At 36.1% G+C, this 23,232-nt stretch overlaps 1 protein-coding gene across 1 annotated transcript in view; it reads left to right on the forward strand.

The window, feature by feature from the left end:
- Nucleotides 1-23,232, forward strand: part of POLN (DNA polymerase nu) — an 87,398-nt gene that overhangs the window by 8,093 nt on the left and 56,073 nt on the right. The window contains exons 5-14 of the mRNA XM_066184921.1: nucleotides 1,379-1,491; nucleotides 3,337-3,500; nucleotides 5,520-5,588; nucleotides 7,013-7,073; nucleotides 7,283-7,347; nucleotides 8,131-8,214; nucleotides 8,617-8,706; nucleotides 10,718-10,774; nucleotides 11,636-11,689; nucleotides 11,898-11,963. Of these exons, the coding sequence (XP_066041018.1) occupies nucleotides 1,379-1,491; nucleotides 3,337-3,500; nucleotides 5,520-5,588; nucleotides 7,013-7,073; nucleotides 7,283-7,347; nucleotides 8,131-8,214; nucleotides 8,617-8,706; nucleotides 10,718-10,774; nucleotides 11,636-11,689; nucleotides 11,898-11,963 (823 nt within the window). The remainder of the gene's footprint in view (nucleotides 1-1,378; nucleotides 1,492-3,336; nucleotides 3,501-5,519; nucleotides 5,589-7,012; nucleotides 7,074-7,282; nucleotides 7,348-8,130; nucleotides 8,215-8,616; nucleotides 8,707-10,717; nucleotides 10,775-11,635; nucleotides 11,690-11,897; nucleotides 11,964-23,232) is intronic.

Genomic DNA, 23,232 nt, shown 5'->3' on the forward strand with positions numbered 1-23,232 from the left:
TTTTAGCACAGGTCTTATTAATGGCTTTTTACATTCCAAATGAAGTTTTGCTAATATTCAATATATACAATATTCAATATATATTTAATAAGACAATATAATTTTGGAAGTAAAGGCTTTATGTATCTGCTTAATACATGGACTAAATTTTAATAAAAAGTTAGACTATATTTTAAACTTCCAGTTATTATAACCAAAGTCCATTTTTATTCCTATTAACTTGAAAATCATATCCCAAAAAGGGAGGAATGAGAACTGAATCTGATTCCTGGATGTAATACTCTAGCATATTAAAACTCCATCAGAATATTTTATGAATTTCAGTAATAGCTGTTTTATTGTAAACTGCAGAATTTGGATTATTAAATTACAAACCATAAATTTCAAGACGTGGGTCTTGGTTCTTAGTTCCATCTCTTCTACTGCTTGAAATCATGGCTTGAAATGAGTCGTGACTTTGCTGCTCCAGGTGTAATATTGGGGTTACATGACAAGTAGTGTAATAACATGTTGTCAGCTTGAATATAGGTTGTTGTGAGCTGAAAATAACGTATCAGTGAAGCATGTACATATGAACAGTAAAACTTCAATAAGTTGATTAAGACTATTAGCATTTAGATGAAACCTATGGGGAATTACTTATTGTAAGAATAGTGCAATTGTTTAAGAATGGATCTATAATGCATGCAGTAATACTTTGTGATCTATGAGATTTCTAATGTGTCTGAACCCTTGGAGTTGTGGTCTCATACCATCAAAAATGCTTTATAAAAACTATTATTTTTTATATTGCCCAAAATATAACTTATTTAAAAAAACAACACACATAGTTGGTAAATCTATATATTGACATGCATATATAATTGGCCACATCTTTTTAAAATAGCATGAATGAGGGAATTATAGACATTTTCAAGAGGTATGGAAATGCATGACAGAGATTAAGCATTTTGGATTTAAACAGCATATTAACACAGGGCAGGCAGATATGGCAATTCAGATTGTCTAGTAACTTTCAAATCAGTGTTTCATAATGCTACCAGTTTAGCCTCTGTGATCTTATTTGGGTATATTGAAGTATTTGCCAGATGGTGTTTTGGATTAAGATTGCACTTCAGGAGTTAAAAAAGGTTTTGTTTTCTTTATGTATATGTGATAAAGCATATCTGCTAGGATGTTTTAATTTCTTATAGAACATAGCTTTGAGTATTACTGAATTGAGAATTAAATATTCAAATGCAGTATTCTATTCTTTTAGGAATAAGGACATGTCTTGGGTTAACTGTTTTGTATTAAGTGCTAATTAAAAGAACAAAGTAAATAGATTGACTAAATCTAGGAGCAGTATAGTGTGTATTAATGAACTACTTCTGTGCAGGCAAGTGTTGTTTCAAATGCTACAGTGTAAAGTTCCAATAATTTGCTTCAATGCGAAAGATTTCCTGAGGACTCTACTTCAAGTTTACAGTAGTGAAATGAGCTGGAAACAAGGCAAGTATTGAATCTATGATCTCATCTTGTAATCTCTGCACTGTTGGTGTTTCTGTTCCAATCACTAAGTGTAGAAATAACTATGTTGGTGGTTAATATCTTGAAAAACAGAGTTTAGTACCATGAAAAAGAACACCATTTTGGGGGGAGGTTGTGACCAGAGGCTTGGCATGTCAAGGTATTTCTTCTCAGAGTAGGAATCAAATCATTGAGTAACTTAAGGATAGCTTCCAGTGGAAACAAGGTTCTTCCAGTTCTCTATGCAGTCCTGACTACAGCTGAAAAGGTCAAACTACTTTGTGTTTCATATTCCCTAGAAAAAGACTTCCTCTGCTCAAAGGAAGGGCTAAAATAAATCCCAGAGATGTCATAGTTGTCAGAATTAGGAGTCACTTGAATGGGCCCATGTTCTTTTGATAGAAACAAGTAAGACTCTTCTCTACGTATTTAAAAGCAACTATAAAAAACAGGCATATGATGTAAATATCATGTCTTTTTTGCTTTGGGTTCTGTTTCGGGGTTTTTTGGGTTTGTTTTTTTTTTTTGTTCGACATATCAAATTACTGCTGAGTGAGTTACAAAATACTCCTGACCTTTCAGGAAGGGCTCTATCTATGGAGAATCATCAGCTTGTGTTCAGCATCTGAAAAGTTTCAGTAAATCACAGTAAGCTGCTGATGATTTAAAATCTGGTGAGAAGATCTGTACAAAAGCCAGCACTGGGAATGGGAAAGGTGGGAAAAGAAATGCTATAATGGAACTGGCAATAGTGACAGTTTTACAACTTGTACACACAGGAAGTACTAGTTAGGTTGCATCCTACCTGATCCATGGGATTTGAATTTGAAGTTTCTAGTACCCAAAAGAATTTTTGTCAAGACTTTTAAATTTTGAAACTTGATGCTTCCTCACACATTATTTCGGCTGTGAAAACAAACAAACAGAGCTCCAGCAAAACAAACAAAACCCCTAAAATTCTCTTTAGAGTAGTCCGGTCGCTGTAACTTGGATTATGGACATTAAAATTTGCTTCCAGGTAACTGAGTCTGCAAGGTTGTATAGCATGGAATTCTCTATAAATGTACCTGTAGGTCGTTGTTTGAACTTACTTAGGGGTTAGTGAAGGGGATACTTAGGTTTATCTTTGAATATATCACACAGCAGTCTAGTCATTAGTTTCTCCTGTTCTTTGTAGAAGTGCATGACACATGTTGAGATTGCAGTTCAAAGGAAAGTGAAACAGCACTGGGCTTGGCCCACCCTACCCATCTATGTGAACATGAGGCTGCAGTGTAAGCACATACCAGGCTAAAGGACTAAAGGTTCTGAGTTTTGGCAACAATGAACCCATATGTGAATTCATATATACATTAACACCTTGGTCTGACTGCTAGGAAGTAAATCTCTCCCTGATCCCCCATAGCAATTTTGTGGATATCAGTCAAGTTAGCAACAACAATAAGAAAACTATGTGAGAGGGAGACTCTCATTAAAAAACCCCTTCAGCATGAAGTTTTTCAGTTCTAGCAAAGGGAGGTTTTTACAGTAAATTTAAGGAGGCAAAAGTTTACTCACATTTGAAAACTTGAAAAAAATCAACCAGTCAAAAAAATTCACCCCAACCTCACAAAATAGCACTCTTCAGAAATATGCAATGCTGAACTTCCTCCTGTGTACTCATGATATTGATCACATGTTAGAGCTGCGAATTCAATGTTCAATATTTTTGTAAAGTAAATACTTGTCCATTTATGATGTGTACATGCAGGAAAGATGGGCAAAACTTTAGAGCTATTTTGCAGTATGGGAGGTAATTTAAGTATTTTGAATAACTTGTTTTTGTAGTTGCCAATACTGTTGTGTTAGATCCAAGGATTGCAGCATGGCTGATAAACCCCAGCGACACAGTTCCTTCCTTTGAGTGTTTAATACAGAAGTATTTTGAAAAGCCTTTTTCAAAGGGAAAAGAAAACAGCCATACAGATACAAGCACTTTGAGAAATTTATCTGTGAGTAGTTTGTTTTCAGTTCTTTGTGGTTGGGTTAAAAAGGGAAGGAAATGATAATAGAATTGCTATTGCTTAGAAAATATTGCAAAAGAAGATAATGCTTTTATAATGGAAGAAAATGATTCTATCCTACAGTATTCTATATATTCTACAGTAGGTGATCTACTGTGGACACTTTAGCTTTCAGAGGTTGTTTGATGGATAAGATGTAGAGCAATCTAAATAATGGGGTTTTTTATGCCATTCACTTTTCAGAGGCCTTGCTCATTCAGACCAAGTATTGCACCATGAGTATAGGATACAAATCCACAGATGTCAAATGGGCTTAGAGCACAGACAGAGGTTGGTTGTATTGGCACCTACCCATCAGTGTGGACATTTCTGAGAGAACCAGAGGCAGTTTACTTGAAAGCATTGGCTGTAAACTGCAGTTGTTCAGAAGCTACTTCATGAATTAAGTTATTAGTGTAGGGAATAGACAAGCAAACAGACAGAAGTAACCTATGGGTTTTTTCAATATGTGATGGCCTTGCTGTGAGTCAGCATCCTTAATCTTACCTCTTCCCTTAGCTTGACTCAGTCTTTTGTTCTTCAGATACCACGTCTGTTTTTAGTTATTTTTCAACTTTGTCATCCTGATTCCCAGCTCTGAGTTAAATATTGAAATTTTATTTCCTTCCTGTCCTACTTCAGGTCTAGTTTGTTTCCTTGCCCCAGCCATCTCCAAGTGTCTATGCTGAGCTGTTCACTGAATTGCCAGTTAATACCTCCTTGTAACATCCTGTGATTATTCCACCCCATTCCTTATTCCTTAATTTGTCACCTGCATTCTCACACTTCCTTTTTGGCTTTTCTCTTTGCTCAGTGAGTCCCAGTTCTTCCTGTGTCTCCTGGCTCTTTGCCAGGTTTATCTCTTCAATCTTCCTGCTCTGTTTTTACTGGTAGATTCCTAACAGTTGTCTTTACTGCCAGAGGGATCTGTGGTAAGTGATAAATCATCTTGTGCCTCACTACTTCAGTGAAGCTCCCTGTCTTGTGCTAATCTTGTCCACCCACCACAGTACTTGGAATGACTGCTGGTTTATTCTGTAGCCCACAACTCACCCACACACCTCTTGCATGAAGATATGCTGCTTGCTGCTTGTCTGTATATTTGGTACTGTGCCAAAGTGGTCATGGTCCACATTCCCTGAAACATTTGCTGGAGCAGGTGCTAAACATTCTGCTGGTCATGTCATCGCTGCATTTACTGATGAGGAATTTTGTGTCAGTTGAAGCCTGTCACTGGGCTCTCTTCCACCTCCAGAAAGGGATCAAGCAAGCTGTCTGTATTTCACAGCTCATTTGTTCCAGAACAAGTTGGTATGGACAAGGTTTCTTGGAGACAGGTTGATGACTTTTCACTGCAGTATGGACTAGACTGTTTTAGAACAAGGATCATCACCAGTGGATCTGCATATTTCAGCTTTGAAGAAAGTCCTCTGCATCCTACCTTCCAGGGCCTGCTATTTCTCAGTCTTTATTAAGTTTACTTTTAATGGTCATGTTCTTGGAGTTCACAATCATTCTTAGTATTTGTGTACATTTCAAAATGCTATTCTAGCCAATTGAAGGAGGTGATCTGGTGCTGTGTGGAACAGCTCTGGAGCAGAAATTAAGGAAATGAAGTTTTGTCACAAAAGTGACGGTACTTATGTGAGAAAGAGTTTGCAAGGAATTTTTTCTTGTTTTGCAAGTAGTAAGGGAGCTCTGACTTCAGTGTCAAAGGCAGTTTATCAATATTATATTTCTCTCTACTTGATACAAAATGTAAATGTAGGAACAGGCAAAATCTGGAATGTTCATAATCTATGTGTTAATGATTTGGTTTGACAGAGATCTAACAACGTTTCTAGAATGTTAACAGAAGGTATACAAAAAACATATTTTTACAATTTATACCTTTTAAAAAGATAATACTCTAAATATTTTCATGTTAGCAATGAAGTTACTGATTTATTTTTGATATATTTATATCAGTATCAAAACTTAGGTGTGATCTTGGACAAGCTTTATAAAGTAATGATGGACCTTGCTCATGGCTTAAAGGTAAGACAAAAAGAATTTGCTCAGGAATAACTATGTATGTATTGAATTAAAGAGAGTTAATGATGTGTTTCTCGTTCAAATTAAAATAATAGAATGCTTCAGTCCTTAGTGGTTTACATTGTCAGTCAACATTTAAAATAAATTGCCCATGAAATTTGCCATTTTTTCTAGGAGATGGAGTCAAGGTTAATCCTTAGGAGAAATTTTGCTACATTTAACTAAATGAAGATTCTGAGAACAGGAAAGGTTCAGAATATTGACTTTTCTTTTAGTATTTTAAATCTGTATATTACTGTCTAAAAAGTGTTAAAAGAGATAGAACATAATATAGCTATTTTTTCCTATGTGTTGTTCCTTGCTTATGAAAACTCTCAGCATATCTTTTGTTCTAGATTGTGTTAACCAAGCCCTGGTCACATGCTGGGACAGGCTTCCCAGAGAACTGGTTGATGGCCCAGGCCTGTCAGTGTTTAAGAGGCAGTTGGACAGTGCCCTTAATCATATACTTTAAATTTTAGTCAGCCCTGAATTGACTAGGCAGTGGGACTAGATTGTCATTGTAGGTTCCTTCCAAGTGAACTATTTTATTTCATTTTACCCCTTATTACAGTTCAGAATGCATCTCAAGAAATCTGTTGGGGTGTGTATGTTGGTTTTATGCCTGTGATCATACATCTGGAAAAGTTCTAGAATTTAGGGATACGCCCAGGTTCTGGTGCAAGGGGCACCATAGTTATTTTTCAACTATTGTTTCCCAGGGGTTGTCTTTGGAGTTGCTGATAGCGGTTGTAGGGTTTAGACCATTAGGTGATGGTGCCATATTAATGTGGATATCCAAGTGCCTGAGCAGTATGGTGAACAATCCGTGAAGGGAGGCAGCAGGGAAACACCAAAGGCACAGAAACACTGAGATCCAGCCCACAAGAGTTTTTAGACAAGTCAGATTGCTTCAGTGGTTAGAAAAAACCCAGACTTTTTGTTCTCTGAAAGTGATTTGGGACATAACCCTTTCAACTCTTATTTTCACCCTAGTGAAAACAAAGTTATGAATTGTGAATGCTTGCTGAATTGTTCAAGTGAACAAAGGAAAAGGGATAACTGTGTGTCCTATTACAATGAAGCGTGCTTTAAAAATAAACTGTTTGGAAAAAAAGAGGTGTATATATTTCTTCATTAGCAGTCTCGTACAAAATGGTTACTATTGCATAATTCCTATTCCCCACAAAAAAAAGGGACAGCATTTAGATACTATAATTTACACCAAGTAGTATTTCATGCCACAAACAGTGTTGTCATGTAAAAAGGGAATATACACAAAGTGAAATACTGCTCACTGGAAAACACATTCACCTAATGACACTACTATATGTTTTGAGATCAAAATTTGCTGGTACTGAAGAATGTATTTATGTCTTACTTTACAGGCTCAAGGTTTGTGGAACTTATTTTGCACATTAGAGCTTCCACTTATCAAAATTTTGGCAGGTATGAAAGTTCAGTTCAAAATATGAATTTTCACTATTTTCACACAGCTGCTGACTATGCTTAAGTGGAATGTAATTCCTGAGAATATGAAATGTTATCTTAGCCTCCTAACAGTTGCGTGAGTTGGAGTTTCCATTTTACAGTCTAAGAAGAATGTAAGATTGAATTTGTGAATTACAAATGTTCTTAACCTAAAATTGTATTTACAGTGATGGAAACACACAAAATCTATGTGAACAAACAAGAACTGAAAAAAACATCAGAGATTCTAGGGGTAAATTTTGAATTAATTTCTTTTCTTGAAAATAGTATAGCATCATTTTTGTGCTTTTACTGAGGATAACTGATTAAAAAGAGAAGGAACTTTTGTCACATTTTATGTAATAGTGTGTTTTTAGTATATAGTTAAAAATATAGCTAATTATATTTACATTTTAGGATACTTCCCTATTTATTTACACAAGTAAAAAAGGGATATTTACTTTATTGGCCTTGCCCCAGAACTGAAATTGCACTGCAAAATGCGCAGCTCCTTTTGGGTTATGTGTGGTAGAGTAAAATGGTAATGATTCTTTCCGAAACTACAGTTTTCAGTAATCATCTTCCTGAGAAGTGATAGATGTCTCTCCCTCTTTTTGAGAACAATACACTCTTTAAATGAGTGTTCTTTGATAAAAATAGCTGCAAGAGAATCCTATTTTGTAACATAAAATTGGACTAGATAATCATGCTGGTCTGACAGATTACTAATTTATCAGAATGATTTGCATACCTGTTTCTCTCACAGATCTCTATAGGCTTCAGTAACCTAAATTCTTTAACTAGAAATGTTGGTACTTCTTGCTACAATAAATCCCCTTCCCAGATCATGAAGCAATATAAAATAAGGAGTAGATAAGCAATCTACTCAACCAAATGTCGATAGCCAGCAATGATTACACAATATCAAATACTCCATTTTTAAATAAAGGTCCAATAGTCTCATTAACCTTGGAAGTAGCAGATACTGAAGAAAATAATAATTTGAACAGAATAATTTTGATGTCCTAATTTATAGTTGCGGCTCAAAGAGCTTGAACAGGAGGCCCATGAGGTTGCTGGAGAACGATTCCTTTTGACCAGCAGTTGTCAACTCCGAGAGGTATTATTTGTGCTTCTATTATTTGTATTTCTAGTTAAGGTGTGCATTCTGTAGATTTATTGATACAGAAGGAGTGTAAAGCATATATATCCTTACCACTTCTGACTTACTTTCTTCTATATTAATTATCTTATTTTCTGATTTTAATGAAGGACAAATCAGTTTCTCATAAATATTACAGTGTTGAATAATCCATATTTGATTGTACGTACATAAATGATGCAATTTTTTTAGTAAATATGCTTCAATAGCTCAAAAATAAAGATTTTCAATTCTCTTTGCTACAGTGTGCTCTATTTACTTTGAAACCTATTTCCTGTTGAAGTTCAAGCACCCAGTATTTTTACTTTCTATTTCAACTCTTGAAACACTGAAAGATTTATTGTCTTTTTCTTACTTTAGGTGCTATTTGATAAGTTAAAGCTGCATACGCTGTGTGAGAAACTTCACAGAACTGAAATACAACAGCTCGTATCCACCTCAGAAGTTGTGGTGAGACAGGGAAGGGTTTTAAAACCAGCTGCACGATTTAGCAAAACTTCTAAGTTATATTCCAATGAAACTGTGATTTGTCTAAAGTTTTTCTAATGATCTTGGTTTATTTTTGTATTGTACTATTTTTGCTGTGATTATTTGTGCCAGAAAAGAAAGTTGCACTCCATGGTGGGGAAAAACAAACCAGCTACCAAAGGTCTCCTCTGAGCCTCCTTTTCTCCAGGCTAAACATCCCCAGCTCCACCAGTTGTTCGTCATCAGACTTGTGCTCCAGACCCTTTTCCAGCTCTGTTGTTGACTCACTCCAGCACCTTAATGTCCTTTCTGAAATGAAGGGTCCAAAACAGAACACAGTACTCACTGCTGAGCACAGGGTGACAGCCACTGCCCTGGTCCTGTTGGCCACACTGCTACTCACACAGGCCAGGTGCCATTGGCCTTCTTGGCCCCCTGGGCACACCTGGCTCATGTTCAGCCACTCTCAACCAGCACCCCCAGGTCCTTTTCCACCGGGCCCTTTCCAGCCGCTCTGTCCCAGCCTGCAGCACTGCAGGGGCTGTGACCCAGGGGCAGGACCCGGCACTTGGCCTTGTTGAACCTCAGACCCCTGGGCCCCCTGATCCAGCCTATCCAGATCCCTCTGAGGAGCCTTCCTGCCCTCCAGCAGATTAACTCTTTCATCCAATTCAGTGTCATCTGGAAACTAACTGAGGGTTCTCTTGATCCCCTTGTCACATCATTAAAAAATCATTTTGTGAAGATAATAATGACAATGGAGATTGTTTTTAGAAGAGAAAAAGCCTCTGTGCAGCTGCACCTGTTTCTGATTTGGCGCCGCAATTGAAGTGCTGTAGTTTACATAGGGGTTAAAGTGCACAGCTCAATGCTGAACATGAACATCCTTGGGGAAGGTAGAAAGGTAATACTTATTTCTTAAGGAGGAAATTCCACTTTTTAGTCAAGTGTCCAAACTACCAAATATGCTCTCCAGAAACCTCAATGGTATAACCATAAAACCCACACACTACTCAAGGAGAAGGAGGTTTCATAGATCAAACATGTAATCTTGGAGAGTGATAGAGAGCCTTGGGAAATAGGAGGGATCAGTGAAATAGAATTCATGTCACCTTTTTGTGAGAACATAAGATTTCTTGCTATTATCAAAGCAATACTTTTATGTAGTCCAGTATTCTGTTTCCAACAACTGCTGAGACTTAGTTATTTAGAATTTTAGAAAATTGTCTGCTAGTTATTTCTTCCGGGAGATAAATAGTAGACAATTAATCTTAAGTTGTTGTTTCTCCCTGGTAGCAAGAAGAAAACTGGATGCTTTTAAATATACGTTCTAGTACAGTTGCATCTGTTTTTCATCCTGGACTGTTGTAGTTCCAGATATTTTTTGTTGTACTTGTAAATATCCAATCTCTATTTTAATAGTTTAATTCTTTTTCTAAAAAGAATTTTTGGCAGTTTCCAATCAAAGTAATCAAGATATATGGTTTATTTTATTGGTTTTTAATTTGACAATTTCAGTTTATCTTGAAGTTTTCCTGGAACTTTTATTAAGGCATGAACAGGAGAAATTCTCCTCTTGGATTATGTGTGTGTATAAATATCTATGTGCGTATATACATATTATTTTGTCTACTTCCATCATGTTCTCTCTTGCATTGATGCTGTATAGCACAAAAACCAAAGAAAAGACCATGAATAACACACACACATCACAGCACAGTGTTTCTGAAGTTGCTCAGGAAAAGTTTTTATGTCTATGTGTCTTTTTGTCCCTGTCTGGGACAGGAGTGACAATGAAATGGGAAGCAGTAATCTCCAGCCTTCCTAATGAAGGCTTCCTTGGGGCTGGGGTAGGATTGCTTGAATCAGCCAATATTTTGTTCATTCAGTTTGTCAGGAAAATCTCTTCCTCCAAAATGTATTCTGTTAAGGTTTGTTTAATAATATAAATTCAAGAAAAGTATGTCAATAATTCACATTCTTGATTTTGCAGCTAAATAAATTGCAAGATCTTCATCCCTTGCCTAAGATAATTTTAGAATACCGCCAGGTGAGCTGATATTTTTTTAGAATGTAGTTGCAGAACGTAGTTTACAACTACATACAGCATTTACAGAATGTAGCTGTATTGAAGCAAAATTTAGCAAGACAGATAACATATTCATAGTTAAATAAATAAATACGTTGGCTCTAGTGAAAGTTCATTCAAATACTAATTTGAAGTCAATATTCGTAAGACTTAAAATTTTAATGCTTGTAGCTGTTTTGCTCTATGTTAGATTATAGCTAGCATACAACTTGTACAACGTTGCAAAGACAATTGGAAAACTTCACTGTTAAATTTGTGTAGTGCTATAAAGCCTACTTAGGGCTAAACATCTATTTTTTCAATTGTGAAGAGATGCTTTGCATAAAGTGAAGGAGAAAACTGTTTATGGGGAATTTTGGGATGGCAAGCCTCCTGAAAATCCAAAATGATCTGGTTAGTCTGCTCCCACACTTATCATTAGATTTTCAGTGAATGAGCTTCCAAGAATTTAAAAAAAAAATTAAAAGAGTGGATTTGTGTTTGGTTTTGATTATTTTTTAAAATTTATTTGTGATTTTTGTGTGTGTGTGTGGTTTTCATGTAATTTATTGACCTGGGGATATAAGATGTAAGATAATAAATTCCAATAGTTCATTTAATAGTATCTGCAAAGCCCTTTCATTAGGTTATAACCAAGCACTTACCTAACTTACACGAATAGGTTAAGCTATCAGTGAGTATAAATCCATTATTTACTCAAATAAAAGTGTTTTTAAAAAAGAAAAGTCTACACACAGGATCGATTTGGAAATTAGGATCTTCAACTTGAAAAATCCCTTATTTTTATAAATAAACATTTGTCTTAAATTTAATGTATTTTAGGTTCATAAAATGAAATCAACTTATGTGGATGGACTACGAACGTGCATGAAAAAGGTAGAAATATATAAAGTGGCTTGTAAAATTCTTAAAAGATGTGAAATGATTGCAGTGTTTACAGTTCAAGAACTTTCATACATGGAAAATTTAGAAGTATTTCTTTTATATTTTCTTGTTTTGATTGCAGTGAATTTTTATTACTGATACTTAAACTATTACTGTGTGTCTTCATTCTTTTTTTGTTTCTTACTTTACTTGATTACAGGGATTTGTTTCCTCTACTTGGAATCAAACAGGAACTGTGACTGGCAGACTTTCAGCCAAACATCCTGTAAGTGAGCTTATTGGAAGATTTGCATTTTAATTGAAATGAAAAATTAACATTGCTTGTTCAAAATATGTGATATTTTAAACTCAAGAAATGTTTGTTATTGTGCATGTCTAGCAGTTACTGTATTGCATCTAAATGGTGGACAGAAAAAGATTATTAAATGGGTTTTTTACTGTAGGACATCTGCTCTTAGGCATATTTTGTGTTATCTGTGATCAGAATTAACATTGTTACCTGAAGTAGAAGTGTACATTTGTGAGCCATGCATGTACCTTGAATACTTCCTTGTTATGAATTCCTGGTGTTCATGAAGCACTCCTTGTAAAGGATCAGTGAGCCCTGAAAGGTGGGTATTACAGGAAAAAAGGAAGCTCTCTTCTTCTGGAATTTGGCTTCAGGCCTCATAGCAGTAAGGGGCTCAGCTGGCATCTCTGGAAATCTTGCTTATATGGATGTGACACTTGGGCTCTTTGTGCTTCCTCTCTTGTCTATAATGGTCTCCATGGATAGGCTTGTGCCTGAAATGTGTTTAATTTGACTTTCTGGACTGCTACAGCCTTGGGTTTCTTTTCTTTTCCCTACAAAGTGGCCTTTCAAGGGCTTACTTGAGCGTATTTTATGATCCCTTCTCTCCTGATGTTTATGACACCATGGCTGGATGGACAGGAGTGCAGGACCTGGTGTGGGACAAGATGGGGCTGCAGAGTTCCAGGGGCTCAAGGCATAGGTGACAGAACAGCAGAAGAAAAGTAGTGACTGTGTATCTGGGGAAAGTTTCTCTTTGGTTTAACCATGGCCTCTTCTGGCAAAGAACAGGCCTCTGGCCCTGTGGATAACTGGGAACAGATGCAGAGATGGGACTTGTCTCATAAAGGCTGGAGGCAAGCTCTGAGGCTATTGTCCTTTTAACTTGTGCCCCAAAGTGTTATCAGTTCCTATCCATGCAGATTTGGGTACTGCTTATCTCTGTGCAGGACCCAACCTTAAGCTTCATTTAAATGGCATTGGGAGCTTTCTGCAGTCTTGGAGAAAGGCCATGGTCTTCCACAGCTCTGTGTGGGAGCAGAGATGTAAAGCCTTAACAGTTGTGACCGTTTTGAATGGATGGGCTCATGTGGTTCCTGGCAAGCCCTGCCTGGAATGGTGACTTTGGAGTTCTGACAGAAACCTGGGGGGTTCTCACCCTTATCATACTGATGACTTCCTTGGCTCTTCTTTCACCTGTCTTCATAGTTCACGTTTCATTTGCATCTTCCTACCCTCGTATTTCTGTACAATTTGTCATCAAACAATTCATAGGAAGTGCTTATGCTTTTTGCTGAGTAAAAATCAGTGTTTAAGATTCTGAATTAACAACAGAATGGGGAAGTGTTGCTGCTGCTCTTGTTTCTCATGGACCCAGATGGGAGCAAGTGAGAGGAGAAGGTGATTATGAAGGTCACAGTTTGCTGAATTCTCTGATGTGATACACAGGCATTTGCAAGTCAGAGCTGAACAGACAGCTGTCTTGAAAAACCACATAAAACACAAAGTGACCTTTGGGCCATCATAGTAAAAAGGACATGAAATCTATTTTTCTTGAAATTTTTTTTTCTTCAAAATAATGCTGCTAAAGTTAGCATCCAGGGTTGCCTAAGGCTGGCTTTTCCTTCTAAGGAAAAACATTGGCATGGCTTTTTTTTTTTTTGTTTGAAATGTTTATGGAACTTACACCATCTGTTTCTGAATCATTTATTGATATAGAAGATATACTGCAGTGCCCAGTCACTTTGCTAAGTGTTAAAGGATTGGGAAGATTCTTGCCAGAAGTCATAAATATTGGAGATATTTTTGCTATTACTGTGATATTATGTCAATTTTTAGTTGAATTTTTGCTGAGGTAGTTTATTTTTAACTGTTTTAAAATGCTTTAACAAGTGATTAAAGCAAGAGATAAGTGTGAATCAGATTCTGTGAGAATTCAATTGGAAAAACATCCCATGCAGTGCTTCTGAGAGATGGGATTCCAAACAAAGGTTTCTTTAGCTTTCTTTTGTTTTGTAAAGTTAATGGATCTATCTGTCCTCTGTCCTTTAAGGCATTTATTAGAGTTCAGGAGGGATTGACTTATAGGTTTGAGGGGAAATGACTAGACATTGGATATAGAGCAGAATTTCTTTTTCAGATAAACTGTCATCTTCTTTCAGACAGTTCCACATTTGATATATGGATGATATATATTTTTGGCTTTATGTGGGTTTTTCTCAATAGATAAGTTTATTCACATGAATTTTTATGACTTCTGTGTTGTAGCAACTTAGAGGAGGTTTCTTAGCAGCACTTTACTTCAGTGGCTCTCCATGTGTTCATCTATTTTAGTTTAACTGTACACTTCATTTCTTCTCATTTGGTTTCTTCCTCTACAATATGTGTGCTGTATAAATCATGTGTTTTTCACAAATAACAGTGTTAACGTATTATTGCTAAACAGGGACATGCAGTCTCCTGTTATTGCATTCTAGGTGTCTATTTGCAACTTTTGGAGAACCTGAGTATCTGAAACCTAAAAGTTAATATAAACCCTACAAATTATTTTATAATGTGTCCATATGCTTGGTTTTTTAGTTTTTTTTTTTCTCTATGATAGATTATAGAATAGCTTATGACTATTAGGGGAATTTAATTAGATTTATTATTTGAATGTGTTATTTTCAAGTAGTTTTTTGTATAAATGTATTAGTCTTGTTTACATTAGGATGCTCTTTGATTATATTGCTCATAGATAACTTTTCTATTAGATATATTCATGACATTCCTAAAAGCTAGTTTATGTTCTCCAAACTCACCTGTAAATATCTCTTCTCTGCCTCCATGGTTTAAAGCAGAAATAAGTCAAGACACTAGTGGAAAATCATAAACCCAATTAAGATCAAGCCCCTTTCAGAATGAAAAGAGAGAAATCCAAACTTGAGATATAAAGATTGCATAAAATTAGATGTTATAATTTGGTTTAAGATGTAAATTTCAGTGCTGGAATCGCGTATTTTGTATTAAGGTTTCTTTCCTCCAGGCTTCTGCAGCAGAGAGAACTGGAATACTGCTAATGAGTTTATGCTTCTCTACTTCAGAAGATGTTTGTGTCCTTAAACTGAAAAGTATAAAGTGGTGGGCTTCAGGGAGCATTTCCTTCCTTTTAGTAACAAAAATTATGGTGAAGATAAATAAAAGATTTTCACCTTCTTGGAGGAAGTAGAAAAAAACCCAGCATTCCTGTTTTTCCTCAGGAAAAATGCTTTTACAGCTTGTCCAAAAAGGCAAAGCAATAAAATAACCTAACCTATCAGTCAAGGAAACATGTTAGCCTATAATTTGGAAATCAGGAATGTAATTTGAAAGGCAAACTAATTAGGGCATATTGAATGTCAGCATGCTTAAGGAAAGGTCATAAATAACCTGAAATATAGCATATATCTCAATCTCTTTAACAGGTGTAAGATTTTCGGATGGTGAATGCACAATAGAGAATTGCATGCTTGTTTATTAGAAAATGAGTGTTGCAAGTAGTGTTTGGAATATGAATAATGAATTTACCCATCTGGTTTTCATTCTAAGGGGAGAGACAACCCCTTGAAGCAGAGGCCCCTCTGAGCAATTGCTATCCAAAATGAGTCTGTTCTCTCAGTTAGCTTAGCAAATCAGTTTTTCTGATTATCCATACTCTATCCGTGTTATTTCCCCTCTGGGCTGTTTTTCTGAAGTGCAAAATTTTTCTAATTTTCTCTGAGCTAAAATGGAAATGTGGTTTTGGTGCAGTTTTGGGATTATTTCTGGACAGTGTGTATGGGATGGTGCTTGTTTGTCTCCTTTTTGCAGCAGAATCCCAACAGGTTTTACATCTTGGCACCCCCACGTGCTCACTCATGGCAGGGTGGTCTGACAGAATCGTGCAACCAAAGCTGTTGTGACAGCTCCAAATTTCAGGCATTTTGTCCAAGGCCTCATTAAGGCTGCAAGCTGATGTGTGATACTGCGAATATACTTTCTGAAAGTTTGAAGTCTGTGGCCGCAATTGTATTCCAGCAGAAACAGTACATTCTGCAAGGTGTTCCAATAGTGATGACATTCTGCACTGTCTTGTTTTGTCCCTGCCCCTTTCTTTCACGTCTTTTAGAAGGTTTGGCAGAGGCTGATGCAATGTGAGGAGTCAGGAACAGGGATATGCTTGCATTTTGCATTTTTTTTAACCCCCTCCCCAGAAATGAGCCAAGGCCTTGGCTCCTTTTGAAACTGCAGATAGGAATAAGATTTTTGTAAACTTGGTTTCATACACTGTCCAACTGAGAAGATTATTTACTTAAAATGGACGAATGGTTTAGGCCTTACATTTTCATTGATCTTGGAGTGTGTTTTCTATTTTTTTTAAAATATGTTTATTGGAAAGCACTGGGGATAGAGATATGTCAGACACATTACAGGTTCATATAAAACATTCTTGTCTAAAATCTTCTATAATGTCATCTAGGCTAACAAAATCATTTTTAGGTAAGTATTCCCTAATGTGGGCTTTGCTTTTAACAAGGGTGGGTTGTCTTAATGGATATGAGAATGTGTCTATGCTTTCTTGGGCCTTTGAATTAAAGCAATGTAATGTTGTATTTTCTAGTCAGTACGAAGCCCTGTACTCAGATGAGCTGATGTGCTGTTGGAGAAAGCCAGAGTGTGCTTGCTGATTGTTGTGGTTGATTGGTGCTCTCTGAGCATCTTTCGCATTCAGAACATATTTTCGTGCCATATTTCTTTTCAGTATGTTTATTCCAATACTCTTGAGTCATATGGTGATTATGACTGCACTAATAGCACTAAAATAGTACCTCATTCTATGAGTAGAGTTATGATGTTTTTATAGTCTCTTCTGTTGTTGCTTAGTTTTTTTTTTAAAGTAATCTTAATGAAGGCTTCAAGAAACTATATTTATATTTACAGTGTTGGAGACAGAAGTTCTCTGTTTCCTTTTCCTCACTCATCACAGCTGAAGTTAATTGATAGGAAAATTGTACTTAAAAAATTAGTGGATGGGCATGTTGACAAGACTTTGGTCCAGTTATATTTTCAGGATGAAATTTTACACCACCTTAGCATTGCAGTAGAAAGTTCTTAGGTATTTGTGTGACAACTGTAGTGTGGAAAGTCACTGTTGGTCATATCATAACACTCATATCTGATGCTCCAGAACATCATTGTGCTGATTTATTACTCAAATGCAGAAACAAGGTTTCTTCATTCTAGACCTTTGTTCTCTTAGCATCTGGACTACAGTGTCCTTTTCTATGATATATGCGCATCTTTGGTATTCTCTGTTGTAATGCTCCTGATTTGTATAGATTCATTATCTCATGGTGAGTGGGTGTATCCAATACATGGGCAACATTTTATGGCATAATTTGGCTCAGTAAAGCTTGTAGCATCATCTGGGCTGTATTTCTTTAGAACAACCTCTTCTCTTCTGTTTGGGATTATCTTTATATGTATAATTGTTCTCTGTGTTATTTAAAGAAAGGTAATGTGCAGCCAGTATAAATCTGCTTCCTTGCAGTAATAGCATAAAAGATACTTGCATTTTATTTATGCAGGATAAGGTAGTCTGTCATTTTTTTTTTTTTCTACAAGCTAAACCTAAGCACAGAAATAAACAAGCAATTAGAACTGACAGCTCAGAAATGAAAGATTTGATACAGCTTGGAAAAATATCAGCCAGAGTATTTTTAGCACATTTTGAAATATTGACTATGGAGGCTGAAATCCTCCTTCAATGTCTGTTAGTTTCTGGCAAAAGAAATTCTCAGAGAGGCTTAGATTTGTAGAAATGGAGAAAAAAAAAGTTCCTCTAAAATCTTCCTATGCTAGAGAGATGACAGCACTGCATACTTCCACTTGTTGCTCTAAAATTAGAAGATAATATATTTCAATCCAGTATGTAGAAATTAAATTGTCAGCACTTGAGCATTTACTGCTATTGAGTGGGCGTTAAGGTTGTTGATTATATGCTGATTCATTTTATCTTTTAAATGGCCTTTACCAGCAGTCTTTTGGGAATGCTCCAGGTAAAAGCCAAAACTATGATCATGTTTTAAAAATTCATCTTGGAATACAACTACTGCTACTGCCAGGTTATTTTTCTCTATAATATGAATGTGATTGGAGCACAGATCTAAGAATCAAAATTAGAATCATCCTTGCTAAAAAACTTGTTTTGATTAATGTAGCTATAGTACCTTACAAATTGAAAGCTGTTTTAAAGTGCTTATAGTAATATCTATTACTTGAAGTATTCTGTTACATAAGTTAATCTACGCACTTTGTTGTGTTTCTTAGAATTTTATTTAGTCTGATTCCATGTAATCTGAGAATAGTTTAAGGGCAATATTAGCATGGAGTTTAGTTTACAAGAAACAATTAGTGACATTTGCTCATAGTCTATCATGGTTGTTGTTCTGCTACTGTTTGTCCATTCACATTTCAACTCCTGGCTGGGCACTTTTCTTATGCCTGAGGTTGGCATATGCAGCATCCCCTGATGTGTCTGCTGGTCACAGTCACTGTACTTCTATAAGCTCTGGGGAGTTTCATGGAGCCTGTGTCCTGCTGAGGTAATTTTTACTGTCCTCATCCATAAGACAGTTGCTCAGACTGAATCTTCAGCAATGTGTACCAATACATATGTGATCCCTACATTAACTATCTCTGTGTCTATTTGTTATTAAGTTTTCTGTTGGAACCTCTTATGAATTGATTAAAATTTTAGAAATTCTGCCTGCTGGGTTTTTTGGGTTTCGCATGAAGCACTCCATTAGAGGGGGTTTTAGATATACACGTTAGGAACTACTCAGAGCTTGGAGACTTATGTTCTGACAGGACATTTAAAATAAAAATCTCAGACACAAATTATGTCTTGTTTTGCAAGCTCTCAAAAGGGGGAAGTGTTACTATATTTCTCTGACAGCTGAATTCCTGTTTGCAAGAATAAAATACAAGCTTAACTCAATCATAGCATAGATTTCATTATATTTTAACATAGTAGAAGTATTTAAATAGTTTATATTGCTATGTAGTGTTCTTCTACTGTACAATCTTCTTCCAATTTGTATCTAAAAAAAAATTAAAAGATCTGAGAGATCTAACAAGATCAGAAACGAAGAATGATAAAAAAATTGGTTTATAGGGGAAGATCAAAAGTTAGGTAGATTGAAAGAGACTTCTCATCTTGGATGGACCAGTTTTCACACAGTAATGATTTTCCAAAGCTCTGTCATTGGCATTCCAGAGAAATTCAGGAAAAATATCTCAGTAGCTCTACATTCCTGTTATATTCATCTTTCTCTGCTGACAATTATTTTTATTTCTGTGTCAATAAGTGGAAAATTTGCCCATTCTTTATTTCCTCGGCAGATTTTCATAAACCCTCAGAACACTGTGTAGAGTTTTGGAGATGGATATGCTCTCTCAAGTTGGGAACAACAGTGGAAAAAATTAGTGGTTTGTATAAATATTGCTGAAGATGGACGGGATAGGACACAGGTTATCTTGCTGACACCCACCCTTGCTGTCCATAGTTCTCCTATTCCAGCATGATCATCTACTGGCACTGAATTTTGGGAGCTTAGAGTTAAGGAGCACTTCTGTAAAGTCAGGAGCTGTCCTTTCCTCATTGGGAGCAAAGAGACATTACTTATGTATGTTTCCTTTAACTCCTTCAACCACCTTCCTGTTTACAGCCTTTTAAGAAGGATTGCCCACTAACACGTGCTCAGTAAATTCCTCAGTATGTAGAACAATCTTGTTTGAGATACTAAATTTTACCCTTTTCATAAAATAGCCATTACATCTTTTCTTTCAACAGTAGATTTCTCCAGCCTGGAAAACTTCTAATTGTTTGTGTGGTTAGAGGTCTGGTATTTGTACCTTTGGACAAATATTGCCTTGACACTGTTTACTTTAAAGCTATAATATGCAGCTAATCTACAACTATACAATATTTACTATCTCCAGCTGCCACTCAAAGGGTTGTTATCTCTATGCCTTAGCATGTTTTTTTCTCACCAAAACTAAATTGTATCTCCTTGAAGTTCATCCCAGAGTTTGAGCTTCCCATATTAATGAATATAACAGAGCTAGTGTTCTGTATATAATTTTCTTTCAGGAAAAGGAAATTAAATAAGTAATAAAATGTAGTCAGTTTATATATGGGAAACAAAAGCAGTCTTTTTCTCTTGAAAGATGCAAAGAGCTATGTTTGTACAAATTTCCTTGCTTGTTGTGCAAAGGTGAGTAATCTGTCAGTATGTAGCCAAGAATCTGGGCTGAACCCATGATTTGACAAAATAGTTTGTCACAGAACAAAGATTTTAATCAATCAATGAGGTTTTTTCTTTTCTATTGTAAAAATCACTCATCAAAACCTTTTTCATGTGCCACTAAATCTTTATTACCTGAGATCATTGCCAGGTCTAAATTTCAGGGAATATGGCAGAAAGAGAATTAGTTGTAGGAAATCAAATACACTATTCTTAGGGCCTTCTCTCTGAAGTAAGAAGTCATGAATTTTGGTTGCCCTTTTTCCTTCTTTGTGTTCATATCTTTCAAAGCTGATTAAACTTGTGGGAATGGGATGAGTAACTTCCAAGTTTCCCACCTCTCTGATGTCTAAAACCTTGATAACTCTTTGCTGCTGAGTAGAGGCAAGAGGGGAGTGCCTTACCTTTGGTTGATTGTTCTCTGCTGAAAAGTGGCAACTAGTACCCAAAATGAAGGAATCTTTCTCCAGAAGGGTCTATGATTCTGTGGGTTTTGACAAGGAAAGTTGATGTCCTTAATTTTCCACAAGCCACTAGATGGCAACTGCAGACAAGTCAAGATATGCTAAGGAATGCATGTGCACATCCATACCAGGCTGGCATTGCTATGGTGACCTTGCTCATTTCCCTCTTTTCTGTGTTTATTGAGATGCATGCCATATTTTAAAAATTAGATCTTCAGACTGTCTTGAAATTGTGTTTCATATAGAAGTCATAGAAAATAGCTGTTTATTCTTTTAGTACTATAAATGAATGCTGCTGTGGACAATAATTAAATGTGGCAATTTTCCAAAAGGTTTTTTTAAATTATTTCTGCTGTGTAATTTCTCATGAGTGAGTTGACTCCAACTTTGGAGGTGCCAGATAAATTGAGTGAGTTTGATGTTGTTGAGTGCCCTCAGGACTCAGTCTTTTCATTCTGCATTACAAAGATACTCTTCTGGGCAGGGTGCAGTTTTCCTTGCTAGTTCTCCAATAGCTTTGGCCTTTAACAATGGAGCAAGCAAAGTGTTGATGGTTAAGCAAGCAACTCACTGAACCTGTGCTTACATTTTTTCTCAAACTGATTAAATCAGATGTGAGAGAACAATTTATCATTAGGTGTGGTCCCATGTAGTGCAAGAGAAGACAACTGAAAAAGAAGGAAAAGGAGTGAGAAAATTTTAAAGAAGCAAATAAACCAGAGGAAAGAGTAAAGAATAACAAGAATAAAAAAAAAATAGCAATTAGAATTTTTTTAAAAAAATGCAATTAGAAATTTGGAATATAAAGCTCAAAGAAGTTGTCATCCACCTATCTGTTAGCATTGTAATGAAGTCTGGTCTTACAGACCAAAGACTTACTTCTGCTCTAGAAGTATTACAATGCTAGTCATCAAACAGATGCTGTGAATTTAAAAGCTTGCTTTGTGTTTCTTTGTGTAGAGCTGAGTTTATGTTCAAAGAGAATAGTTGTGGCCTAATTATTCTAATAAACTTTCTGGAGAAGAAGTTGCCAAGAGAAACTGTGGAAACGTTTGGCTTACAATGCTTCAGTTTGTGCTGTAGTGCTACATTTCATGAGAGAAACTAGAATTTTGCTGCTCTGAACTTTTCTCAAATGGAAATGAAAATCTGTGTATTTCTCAAGTATGAAGAAATAATTTGTTTCCTGAAGCAACATCTATTAGAGCAATTAAATCTAACAAGATCACAGTCCCAGTAAATTTTATTGCTTGCAAGAAATGCAACTAGCTTTTGCTATTTGTTGGTGCTGGTAGCCACTATAAAACAATAATTAATTCCTTTATTTTGCTCTGGTGTTTAGCACTGTGCCTCAGTTAACAGCTGGTGGATTGGACACCACATCAAAGGATATGTGCAGGATAACTTTACCTGGTCTAACTCCTTCCTTCTATCTGTTTGGTCTAACTCCTTGGCTGTTTTTTGACTTCCCTCCTGACACATGTGTCCTGTATACATTTATGAATGGATACTCTTATCTTAGTAGTAAGTTTTGTTTCTGTTCTTGTTTTTAAGTAAGGTCTTAGAACAGTGGGGGAATTAGTCAGAATCAAATGCCTACAGAATAGTCAGCAGCCACCTCTGTGCGTTCCTCTTTATTCAGTAACTATTTGTTACATTGCCTTGTTCCCCTCCCTGCAGTTTGTCGGTCTTCAGAACGATGTATTCCATAGAGGTTTAGAAATGCAGGTCTGGGTAGTTATAGATGAATGAGCCATTTTCTGGTAAAAAAAAAATGTTTATAACCACTGATGCCTTTGTATACAGACATGGATGTCTATTCTGAGAGTTACTGGGGTTGACTGAGATTACTTGTTAAAAATAACAGTTTATGCTACTGAAAATGTAAATGGGGAGGAGGAAAGATGTAGGGGTTAGCTGACTCCATATAAAAACTGAAAGGGGATTCAGAATATAGGAAATATGATCATCAACCCTACTTGATATAGAGTAAGAAATAAATAAAATGCACCACCAGCCTCTGTGATTAGGTGAAATCTAACTACACTGATTTCAAAGGTAATTTATCCAATATATGTCTGTATACTGTAGTTCCTGGAAAGAACTGAAATAACATACTGATTTTAATCTAGGAAGGAATAAAAAAATCAGTGTCAAATGAAGATGTAGAATTTTGGATACCAAAAATAGAAAGCTCAACGGAGTTTAACTGACTGAGAAGAAACTCATAAAACTGGAAAGCTGTCTATTTGTTTGATTTTGATTAGGTATTGTTTCATTGATAATTCTACTCTCCTTGCATATAGTGACTTTCCTTATGGATTACAGCGTCGTCCTTTCAAGGCCACGCTTGAAGTTGTGTTTGTGAAGCTTTAAGAGAGACATCCAGAGTCCATCAGTTCTGAGCCTCCTTGCCAGGACTGCTGGAGATTGTCTATTGAGAGTTTGAATATCTCCAAGGGTAGAGGTTTCAGA

The sequence above is a fragment of the Chamaea fasciata genome, unplaced genomic scaffold, assembly GCF_029207755.1.
Source record: "Chamaea fasciata isolate MVZ Bird 193981 ecotype frontalis unplaced genomic scaffold, bChaFas1.0.hap1 SCAF_6, whole genome shotgun sequence".
Taxonomy (NCBI): domain Eukaryota; kingdom Metazoa; phylum Chordata; class Aves; order Passeriformes; family Sylviidae; genus Chamaea; species Chamaea fasciata.